The sequence below is a fragment of the Furipterus horrens genome, unplaced genomic scaffold, assembly GCF_987537825.1.
Source record: "Furipterus horrens unplaced genomic scaffold, mFurHor1.1.pri manual_scaffold_1, whole genome shotgun sequence".
Classification (NCBI taxonomy): domain Eukaryota; kingdom Metazoa; phylum Chordata; class Mammalia; order Chiroptera; family Furipteridae; genus Furipterus; species Furipterus horrens.
The window spans coordinates 31,138,401-31,150,708 of record NW_028327171.1 but is presented as its reverse complement, the minus strand read 5'-3'; the positions used below and the strand labels follow the sequence as shown (position 1 = coordinate 31,150,708).

General features: G+C 38.1%; 1 protein-coding gene across 1 annotated transcript in view; it reads left to right on the top strand.

Annotated features, from left to right (window-relative positions):
• The window catches only part of WDR49 (WD repeat domain 49), a 131,510-nt gene that overhangs the window by 92,194 nt on the left and 27,008 nt on the right, over window positions 1-12,308 (top strand). The window contains exons 11-15 of the mRNA XM_090273497.1: window positions 1,728-1,826; window positions 3,523-3,687; window positions 5,438-5,625; window positions 6,525-6,722; window positions 11,499-11,680. Coding sequence (XP_090129623.1) covers window positions 1,728-1,826; window positions 3,523-3,687; window positions 5,438-5,625; window positions 6,525-6,722; window positions 11,499-11,680 — 832 coding nt within the window. The remainder of the gene's footprint in view (window positions 1-1,727; window positions 1,827-3,522; window positions 3,688-5,437; window positions 5,626-6,524; window positions 6,723-11,498; window positions 11,681-12,308) is intronic.

Sequence of the window (12,308 nt, the reverse complement as noted above, 5' to 3'; positions counted from 1 at the left end):
TAATTTGTGTAAGGGCTTAATGCAGTTAGCTTTTAGTTTTATTGTCCTTTTTCCAGGAGTAGCATTATGACTCCTGGATAGAAATTACACTTCTGTGGTGTTCAGGTGTTTCATAATGGTATCGTATTAACCCTTTGGCACAATGTAGTCTAAGTAATAATGGTTAAAGACTGGCTTCATAAAAATGGTAACACATTTAAGCTCTTAAAAACATCCATGGGCAGACTTTGACGTGACATATTAAAGAGAATCAGAAAATATTGTATCATTTCTGGCCAAAGAAAACAATTTACAAAGACAGATTGCACCATGAAATTAACAAGTCCATATTTTTACTTTTTAAAAATAGAATAAAAAATGTCATCAGTTAAAAAGAATGAAAACTTACAGGAAAAGAGCCAGGATGTCTATGAAGTGTTACAATATGAGGTTTACTGCTCAATCTACACTTAAAATTACACTGTTTTTAAGGACTTCCCTGATTACCTCCCAGTAGAGCCAACACTGCTCCACTGGGAGTATCACACACTGAACAACAATGGAAACAAGTAATCTATAAGGCTGTGTAGCTGTTATTTTGAAGTGTCATTAAATACCATTGTAATTGACGAATAGCTAATGTCTTCACTCATTCTCATTTCATCAGTCCTATGTGAAAATGTTTAGTCAAGCATGTTAAGAATAAGGCATTGCAAAATCATAGGAGAAGGTGGGCGCTACCATGGGCAGCTAATGCATAGAAATACATCACCCTTGGCTATTTTGTGAGTTACAAAGGTTGCTGTCTCCAAGACAGTACAAAGTTTAGTATTATTACTCTCTTCTCTCTCCAAATCCCAGGAAAGACACCTATGTACCTCCCACTCAAACTCAGTTCTTTTCCTCTGCTCTTGACATTGACACTCTGCTCAGTAAGGAGCTGTCCACACTGAGCTGCTGAGAGCAGAGATCTGGCATGCATTGCTCCCCTTCAAGACAGGCTCGGTCAGACTTAGCCTCATTATTTGGGGTTTTCTGTGTTCTCTGTGAAGAGCAGTGGGGACAGACTTTCTGCAGGGAAAACTTAGGATTGGAGAAAGCAATATGCAGTGAAGAATATAGGAGGGAGAGAATAAAAAGAAGACACACACACACACACACAGATACCGCCCCCTGCCCAGAGAAGAGATATAAGAAACAGAAACGTAGGAAAACTTGATTTGCCTGCCCTCACTCAATAATAAAAAAGTAGCATAATTATTATTAATACTTTTTCAATACTTATCATATGCTAGACACTATTCTAAGTACTTTTCATTCTTCACATCAACCCTAGGAGATAAATACAACTTTAACCCAGATTTTTAGAGAAGGAAATTGTGGCATCACGTAGAGTTAAATATCTTGCTCAAAGTTGCACAAATAGTAAGTGGAAAAACCAGGACTTAAACTCAAGTTCTTTTAATTGTAAAGCCCTTATTCTGAAAGCTTTATTACTATGAGATAAAAATATAAAAGTTATTTCTATCATACTTAATGCACACATATGTTGTGAGGATCATATGTTCTCAAGTTTAATAAAAATACTAGTTATTATTATTCATTCTTGTCTCCAAAAATTAATATAGAGTACCTACCTACTAAGTGCCAGATTCCATGCAAGATATTATGATAATGACTTCTCATTGCTGTTGCTCTAACTTCTCTAACTTTCTGGCAATTTATGTTCTCCATCCTGCCTCACATAGGGAGTTATGATGGAGAAATTATTCTGTGGAACCACAGAACAGAAACTGCACACTGTGTCCTTCACCCTGATTACCAGAGGCTGCTAAAATCAAAATCAGGTGAGGGCAAGTTTGAAACTAAAATAATGTGGCTGAGTCAAACCATAGTAGGCCTGGTTGTTTATTCATGTACTGTTGCATCTTGCTCCTAAATTATGGATGATTGGCTATAAGCACAAGGGATTAGGGATATTGTTGTCAAAGTGACTTTAAAAAACCTTGAGATTTACTTGGTTTAGCAAATTCTCCATGGCATGCCATTTTTTATCTTTATACTATATCAGCATTTCTGAATCACTGACAGCAGGGAGCAGGTCTCTCATTTCTATCTAGTTTAGTTTTCTCCAATAAACCTCACCAAATTGCCTTTGAGTGAACCCTCGGCAAGAAAATGGAAACTCATGTTCACTTGATTGGCTGCTCAGGCTCAGTCTGGAGCTCATATTAAATATTATGCCACCTGGAAATCTTAAATTATTTCTTGCTTTAGAAACCTGCGAGGAACATTAGATGGGAGTATATTGTATTTTATGGGAATTTAGCTGAGCACATGAATATTTTATACTTAAGTAAAATGTCTTGACAATTGACTTTCACATTTTATTCTAGTTTCCTTAGATACCAAAGGTTTTTCCTCACGCTAATTTATTCAGGTAATGAATATGTCATTCTTCATGGCCCAACACGGTTCTGTTGTCTCAATTGGATAAACTCACAGAGGCTGAATTGGACCTTAGGAAAAGACTGGTCATTAGATACAGTCGTGTGTGTGTGTGTGTGTGTGTGTGTGTGTGTGTGTGTGTGTGAGAGAGAGAGAGAGAGACAGAGAGAGACAGAGAGAGAGAGAGAGACAGAGACAGAGACAGAGACAGAGAAAAGTGGAGGGACTTATTTGATTAAAGAAACAAATTTAAGAAATTTCGGGCTTACTAGCCTGCAGACCCAAAACTCCGACCTGCCTTATGTACAAGGAGTTAACCATTAGGGCTCATCTGAACCCTCCATGAAGAGGATGGAATTCTGCTTCTTCCTCTCTTTTGACCTTCAGGAGAGCATTGTCTTGGTCTTATAGCAAACCTAACTGTGGCTACAATTAAAAACATAGAGATGGATAAGAAAGAAAAGAAGATAACATCAAGTTTCTAAAACACATGAGGCATTGCTATAGATTTCTTGTTTTAAAAATTTGAAAATACTTCTGTATAGATTTTTCATAACTATGTGCAGACAACTCATAGGTTCTAAAATGAACATCCTCAGTTTTTATTAGTGTGGCTTGGAGATGGTGTCATAAGATTATCAAAATACAGTTAGCGATATTGTTTCCAAGGTAACTCACTAACAGCATTGCTAAAAAAAAAAGCTCATTTAAATATATTTAAATAGTCACATCTCATGTTTACTAAATTATTTGCAAGATCAATATTAACAATTAAAAAGCTGAAAATGTTATGATAATAGAATCACATTTGTCTTAAACACGGCAAGATCTTTAAGATGTTAGCAGTGACTACAAAATGAAATCCTTATTAATTCATATCAAGGGAAAATGGTGTAAGTATATGAAATATGCAGACCAAAAGGGAATCAAACAATCCTTTAAATTGAGGTTGAGGAAGCAAATAGCAGAAGGCTATTCTGAGACTGGATGGGGTCATCTGAGATGGTGATGGTGGGCCTGTTGTTTTTCATAAGCATCTGTTTGAAAAGCAATGTTCCTCTTCATGCAGACACCCTGGCTCTGTCTTTATCACAGATATAAAGCCTGAAAAGCTCCTCAATGTTGGGAGGAGCTGCTCCAGCAACCCCACAGCAGACCAGGCTACCCTGGGAGCTGGTTCCTTGGAGACTGGCACTGAGGTCAATAATGCTGTCATGAAGCTTAGCTTCCTTGAATCAAGAAAAAACATTTCAGTGACAGGTAAACTACATATATTTATATTTTAACTATAGAATGCTTAGATCCATTATAAAATGCTGGAAAACAGAGCAATAAAGAAAATTTAATCCAATCGTATCTAAGTCTTTTAGAGTTCAACTGCATCTAGCTAACAGTCAGTACTAGGTCGTTGGAGACCCTAATGAGCAAATGTGGTTAGGGTTCAGGGATGGGTCTAAGGACAGGAGCCAGACTGGACCCTACCAGCAATTTGTACAGTACTGCATATGTCAGAATCAGCATGAGAAAAGCTCTGGCAAGCTGCCTAATATGGGCAGCAATCAGAATTGGTGCTGCAGTCATGACATAAAGAAGTTTGGTAGGGTAGAGGGCGTGGTAAGGAATATACACATGATGTATCATGGAATTGTACACTTGAAATCTATATACTTTTATTAATCAATGTCATCTCAATAAATTTAATTAAAAACAATTTTTAAAAATAAAAATGCTCCAAATACATGCGTTAAGCTTAGGTCTACATGCAGCAGCATGAGACTGACTGCACTGGCAGCTTGTTCAAAACTGGCTAGGAGAAAATAGTGTGAAACCTGAAGATTGGAGACAATAGCAAAATTTAAAATAACTGCTGATCCCAGGGCATGAGAGCTGACTACTTTTTGTCTTAAATTTTTTGGCGTGGGACTAGCACTTGGGGTGATTTTACCAGCTGTGCATCAAGATCCTGGTTAGAGCTTCTGCTGAGATGTAAGAGAACACTGGTGCTACCATATGATTTGCTGTAGTTACTTAGTTTTATATACATAAAATAAACATTTTCTTAATTTCCTCTCTGTTTTCAATGGCTATGTTAGCCTAGTGTTGATGCAGCTTTTGACACTATTAAATTCTAAAACTTTTTATTTTCTGGAGCTCAGGTATATTCACAATATGAACTATTGTCCTGAAATTGCTCTCATTTCCTTGACTAATTCTTCTTGATGTTATCAGTATTCCTACATTGTTTCCACTGAAGCAGCTACATGCTATTATTTCTACTTTAAATAGATATGATTGTTAATCGGCAGTACATTTGTGAAGAAAATTGAAAGTCATCTACAGATTTATCACATAATAATAGGAACTTTGACATAGCAGAATAATTTAGGTGAAGTGCTTCTACAAAGCATATAAAAATGGAAAATGAAAAGGTTAGTTTTAGGCCTATCGACCAAAAAAATGTCTCATAAGAGCTTACAATAAATTCTTGATTAAAAATGTAAAAGTAAGTTTATAAATAGAATACTAAGCATGCTACTATACAGAGAAGGCAATAATTATGCTGCTATAACTACATATATGCAGTCAGATCTGTGCATGAGGAGTTTTACTTCTTTGTTATTTATGTACAGTAGGTTATCAAGAAAGATGGGTTTTATGTAATCAGAATATAATAATCAAGTTGCAGTTGATATCTTATAAATTTATTTAAAGGGACAAATAATCTTGTCTTAATTAAAAAAAAACAATATCAAAATAATGAATGAAGGAAAGGGAACTAAATTTAATGGAACATCTTACCTATCATATCTCATTTAATATTTAACCTAAACCAGTGTGGTTATCATAGGATTATCTCTATTCCATATTTGAGAGAACTAAAACGCTGTGAATTGACCTCAGGGCTACCTACCTCCACAACGTGCATACGCTTTCCACAGGGCAAGCCACTGAAGCTGCTTCTGGTAATTATTGTCACAGTTTCCTCACTCAGTGTTCCTTTACATGTCAGGAGGCGCTAACTTGCTGTCATGCGGAGGATCTGGGTATGTCAGATTCTGGAATACATTTACGAAACAACTTCTGGCTGAATTTCTGGCTCATACTGGAGTTGGATCTATTATTATGGCTACTGATAAACTGAATCGATACCTCACCACAGGAGATCTTGATGGATGGTTGAAAATTTGGAATATAGAGGTGAATTGAAAACAGTCTATGTACATCATCTTTATTTTTGATTGTCTTCTGTTGCAGATAACTATGAATCCAGTCTTGTTTGTTTCCTAGATAAAAGAAGAAATGCTCATTCTTAGTATTTTATTTATTTTTACATTAATTTTTTAATTTTTAAAAACTGTTTTACTTACAATTGGTATTTGATATTATATTAGTTTCAGGTGTATAGCATAGTGGTCAGACATTTATATAACTTCCAAGATGAACCCCCGAGAGTCTGGATATTTAAAAGGAAACTTTTATATGTATTGAGCAGGGACTTCCTTAAATAATTTACAGAGAAAATCAGATTTTTCTTAATATTAAAAATCTTCTGTTAATATATACTCAAGTCAATCACCCAGTTTAAGAATGCAATATTGTCAGTAAGGTACTGCAGCACTGTCTGAGTATAATTAGGATATACCTTATTTGAAATAAAACTATAAACATAATTTAAATAAAGTACTGGTTCTAACATTATTGCCATCCTGAGTTAATTTGGGATTCTTGTGTCACGGATTACCTCAATTTTCTAAGATCATAAAATTATATAATATGTGACTACCTAGAGATGATAAAGTTCCCCTCTATCAAATAACTGACTTTATTGTTCATTTTTTTTCTTTTTATCTCTCCTCTCCCCTTTCTTCCTTTTTCAAGTTAGTTCAGTAAGTTAGAAGCCTTTTTTTAAAGTGTTAATATTATTTCTCTAACCTGTGTTATCATGAACCATTTGTTTGCATTTGGATCACAGGTTATTGTTCCCAAATGGGCCTACTTTTTATTCCTGTATAAGATGTTCTTTAAAAGAAATGTTATATCACTGCAATAATTTAATACTTAGACTTTTTAGAATTCTGGCATTTCTTTTCCTTCAGGAGTACTGTGTTAATTCCAGTAAGAGCAAAATCACACAGGCCCCAACTCTGATAAGATTGTTCCAACCTCATGAAGACCAGATAAGTTCCTTAGAGATGTGCGAGCGGGCTGGCAGGTCACTGATTATCTCGTCCTCTGCAGACTGCAACATTTGTGTCACCGATGTCTGTGGTGCTTCTGTCAGGATCTTCGGTCAGGTAGAAATATTGCTTCTTTATTATTCTAGTATTTACCTGACATTTAGTATGACTTGGGCTTATTTCCATTTGAATCTCATTGCCTGTTGATGCTCATTAGTCAAGAAAGAACTGACTTCCATTCCGGAGCTGTATAGCTCCAGGTGTCTTTTGTCCTGTTTACTATCAACCCTGGCACTTTCTGAAAATTTCTCTTCTAAAATAAGTGAATTCTTTCCATTTCAAAACTGAGTCAAAATACAATGTGGATAATACTTGCATGTTTTATTAAACACAGTTGACTCTGACTGTCAAGTAATAATCAAGGTAATAATGAAATAGAAAATTTTGGAAAAAAACCAACCTTGCTGTTTGTTCATCATCTGGTTTACTCCTGTGAAAATAGTAATAGCTGACATTTGCTGAGTTTTTCCTGTATTCCTGGAGCACTGTTGCAAGATCTCTATTTTTATCTCATGCAATCTTCACAATTGCCCATCCCATTATGGAAGAACTTTTATTATTCCTACTTTAGAGGTGAGGAAACATGTCTCAGAGAGTTTGAGTAAATTGCCTGAGCTCACAGAAACTAATAAGTGGTAGAGTTTTGCTTTTAACTCAAGCTGCCTTATGTCAGAGTTCATGCTTTTAACCCCTCCTCCCATGAAAGTAAGCTCTCATTTGTACCTTCCTGTGTGTGTGTGTTTGGGGGGGGAGGGGATGGAGATGTGAGGGGGGACAGATGGAAGTGGGAGAATGGGATAAAGGAAGTGCTCATCTTCTCACATTTTGGTTCTTTTTTTGTTTGTTTTCATGGGAACTCTACTCCTGTTCCTTTGTGCTTTGAGGAATAAAATATTGGTTTGATCTGTTTCAACAAGTACTGTTCAAACACAGTGGTGTGAGGTTGCACTGAAACCGTAATTTCTATCTGGCCAGTGGACTTGGTTCCATCCAGCAACCTCAGGTGCCACTCCCATGCTGTCAGTGCACAGCAGTTCCCTTCATGGGGGAAGACAAAGTCTGTTGTTGCTCTCTTGATAAAGTCAGTCTGATGATGTCCACCTGTGCTGAAAGAATTCTGTTCAACCCTTTAGGATGTGAAGGGTGAGGGTACATCAGAAAATAGCCTGGGGAGGGGGACTCATGTTTGGCCGGGCGATGTGGGAGTCTCGGGGTAACACTCAGGAGCTGCAGTCTCTCCCGCTCTGTACATGAGGCAAGTGCTAGACTTTTCTTAGAAAAAAACCGCGTCTGCGTGGGAACTTGAAGGAGCGTGTGGGTGGGCATGTAGTGGGTGAGACAGAGTGGTGCACGCTGGCATCCTGAACACACAAAGGGGTGGAAGCTGTTTCGGGCAGTGGAGAAGTGAATGCAGTGCCAACAGTGTTATACAGACAGGCCACGTAGGTTCACAGGAGATGAGGTGGAGGATAGAATGACAGGTGATCAAAGTGTCATCAAGTGGGTGACGTCTGGAATATGAGAAGTCTCATAGATGGGACTGAAGCAAAAATAAGACTGTTTTATGTGTGGGTGCCAAATAAACTGTGCCCACGAAACACAATCTGTATCTAAATTTTATTTTAATTAAGAAGTATGTGCTAGTAAAAACTTCGTTTTTAGACCTTTGAAGTTTTTTGTTAGTTATTTTGAAGGACTTCAGCCCCCCAAAACCTGCATAAAAATAGTTTTCTGTTTTCTTTTTTCCCTGCTGTTGAAGACAGAAAAAGTCACCAAAGCTGGTGTAGTTTCACAAAGTCAAGTCTGGCAAAGCAGCGACAACTGTGTTTTCTAGTCCATTCTGCTTGAGATTTTAAAGTTTTTTTGTTAAGACTTTTTAATATCAAGCCATCTTGAATATGGGTGTTGCTAGACCCAAGAGGTACAAGGGACTTGGACCAGAAAGAAGGGAGAGAGGAAGGTTGGGAACAGAAAAATTAGCAGGTGCTGGAGAATAGCAATAGCAAATGTCTTTCTCATAGTGTGTGAGACACCCTTTTACAGCAAGATATGGGCCCAGACGGAAATATGTAGATAAGAAGAGAGCCAGTTAGTAAAGATAGCTAGGATCAAAACAATTTTTACTGAACGAACCCGATTTGTAAAGCATAATGACTTTTGCCCTACATTTGAATGAGGAATTTGTCTTTTAGTTGAGTTAATTCTGGTCTGGCAATTATAAAAACAGGAGTAAAACATTAATATATTTTAATGTCCCACATTAAGACTTAATATTTGAATTACATACCATCTGATTAAACTATTTAAAATTTAATACAGTGTGATTCTACATATTTAATGGAGGAAGTTTTTTTAATAAACGTGAATCATTTTTACAACATAGCTATTGATCGGAGATAGCTTTACAAGTTAAGACTTTTAAAAGTAAGTGGTGTTGTCTGTCTCTTGCTAGAGTTGGAGAAATGGAAGTGGAGATGAGTTAACCATACATTTATCCCAGGAAACTGTCAGGGGATTGTGGTATGAAAAGAAAATAGGTGCTGTGCGCACTTCTTCAGTGCCTCTTTAAGCACTCACCGCAGTTGGATTGGGTGGAGTTTGTTTACTGGCATTTTTGCCAAACAGGATGGGGTCTTCTTGCTGCCCCCTGCCCCTGGTCCCCCATAAATTCCAGAGGCAGAGGTTTGGTAAAAAAGAAAAGGAGTCTTTTATTTAAAACTACACCATTTTGGAAGAATGACAGGCTTCTGCCTCAGAGCCCATTCCCTCTAAAATACCTAAAGAATACAGCTCTGCCATCCTTTGTCAAATCAGTTCAAAGCTGGAATTCCTTCACGCATTTAAAATAGTCATTTGAGAAATGCTGGCAGCTGCAGGCAATTATCTAGGCTGCTTAGCTGGTTCGGGTCTCAGTCTGGCTTCAGGCACCCTTCTGGAGACAGTGTGCACGTGGCCCACAGAGCCACCCCGCGCCACGCTGCCGCTCCCCAGCTGTGCAGGGGCTCCATCCCCGGGACTCAGCGCCCAAAATGCTTGTGCCACCGGGGTTGATGAGCACTCCGGCCCGCACCTTCGGGTGCTGATCTTGGAGGCAGAGAAGGTTGCCTTCTGGACTGTGGGTGCTACACAGAGCCATGACGTCCCATGGGATGCCATGGGGGTCAGGCGACCTTGGGGCGCGGGGGCTGGCTTTGCTATGAGCTGGCCTCCACCCCAGGAGCGAGGGGAACCAGAAGGCGCAAGTTTCTTCCCGCCATCCATTTAAATTTTCAGGCCTAAAATTCCATGCTCTCCTGAAGTGTCAGGCTTTCTAGTCAATACCGTGGGCTGGACTGGCAGGTCGGCACCTCCGCCTGACCTCTGAGGAGGGCTTTTCCCTTGGTCCATAATGCCTGTCAGCCTGCGCAGCATCTCTGCACTGTGCTAACTGGGTTTCGGGCGCAAGTCGATGCTGGCACACTGGTTGGTTTATTTACCCTTTGCCTGAGGGTATGGAAATCTATCCTGCTACCTCCAGCATTTCCTGACCCCTCCCTTCTCTTGGGCCTGGGCTCTCCCCAACTGCCTCAGGGGAGTCCTTCCTGTCTCCCCAGCAACCTCACCAGATCCCCCTGTATCAGCACCTCCCCTGCTCCTTATCTGGGAGCCAGTGACTTTGTGCCTATTCACCCATTATTTAAAATTTGATTTAGTTGCCGACATCTAAAAATTAAAAGAATGGCCTGGCTGGTGTGGCTAGTGGATTGGGCGCTGGACTGCAAACAAAAGGATCAGTGGTTCGATTCCCAATCAGGGCACATGCCAGGGTGGTAGGCCAGGTCCCCAGTTGTGGGCATGGAAGAGACAACCACACATATTGATATTTCTGTCCCTCACTTTCTCCCTCCCTTCCCCTCTCTCTAAAAATAGATAAAATATTTTTAAAAATAAAAATGAAAAGATTTCATGTACGATCCAGATTTCTTGCTTTTTTTGGAAAAGAACATATGTCATTCCCTGAGAATAACTGTAAAAGGAATTCTCTCGAATTCAGTGCATTCCCCACCCTTCTCTATAGTCTATACACACTGAGGGTGGATTTTATTTGCTCTTGATCATCTAATATGAGCCTCGATTCATTCATGGATATTATCTTCCTGGCTCCTGTCTGCATTTTACTTAGCACAACCTTCTGACAGGGCTATCAGTTTGTAGACCAGTCAGACATCCTGAGGACGCCTATTCACCCTCCTCTCACACTGGCTGCATTCTCTGGTGCATTCCTGTGTGTACACTGTGAATTGATAGGAGACAAGGAAATTGGTTCTGTATTTAAAATATAAAATAGGTTGTCATTGGGAGCTTTTGCTAGATGGATACATGTTAAGAATTATAGCCAAGATACATTATAGAATACATATTATAGAATACATATATTTTCGGGAAAAATGCTCAATAATTGGACTGGCTCTTGAAATTTTTAGGAAAAAAGATGAAAAGTAGTTGTATCAAAAATGAACTTTGATGACTCTCAACAAAAGCTTCATTTTTCTTTTTAGTCAATATACATTTTTCTATTCAGGACTTTAAAATAGGGATACCTTTTTTTATGTAGTTCATTATTATCTTTTCATGGAATTTCTGTTTGTTTCTTATGATACTTATCCCTTTCTACCTGTATTAAAATTATATATATGTGTTATCTCCTTTATAAGATTGTAAATTTTTTGAAAACAGAAACTGTGTCTTATTCTTTTATTGTGTATATCCCTGGGACTTTTATTAGCAGTGTAGCATATAAATGTTCTAGGAGATAAAATCATAAAAATAAAATAAACCTCTTTGTTTTCACAGGCAAAGCATTGGCAAATTGAAAACTGTTTTTCTCTTCCTAAGAAAGATAATAATTTAACAAAAAATGAGATTCAAGAAGAAAGCATAAGAGAAATTCCTGTACTTTCTAAGGAGGAATCATGTTTAGATCCAGCGGAACATTCTCTACTTGATAAGAAAAACAAGGATGAGTCAACATATAAGTAAGTAATGGAAAGTGTTACCCAGATGTCAGTTGGAGTCTAGACGAAACCTGGGTAAGACTGGTCTAACCACCCTTTTGCACTCTGCAATGTCCAATGACTACCTCACGATTTCTCTCAAACTTGGGGATTTAGTAAGTTTTCGTGTGACAGGGGGAGAATTTATGTCCTCAGGGTTATATGTCATTCTTATTTCTTGTCTCCACTGAATTCTTGATTTCTATTTAGTTTTTTCCAGTCCTTTGTTTCTGCTCCATCAACAACCTAATTGTAGAAATTAGCCTTCTTCAAAAATAAATGTATGTATGTATGCATGTATATATCTATCTCAGAATGTACGTCAGATATTACTCCTGATTTTGGTAAGGTGCCCAGAAGGTTATACGACAGAAGTTCAAAGAGCCTAACTTTGATTATTAGACATGACTCTCCTTTTAATGCTTCTAGCTCTTCCTTCATGCCGTTCAGCCATTTCTTCTCTTTGCACCACTCTGCTAAATCCCGTTTTTACATTCCTTTTTCTCTCATGCTAGGTGCTTTAGTTATTTCTAAATAGCTATGGTTTCCTGTAGTTTTGCTAACCTATGCTCTCTTCATTTTAGCTTTTCTTCATTTTTGAAAGGATGAT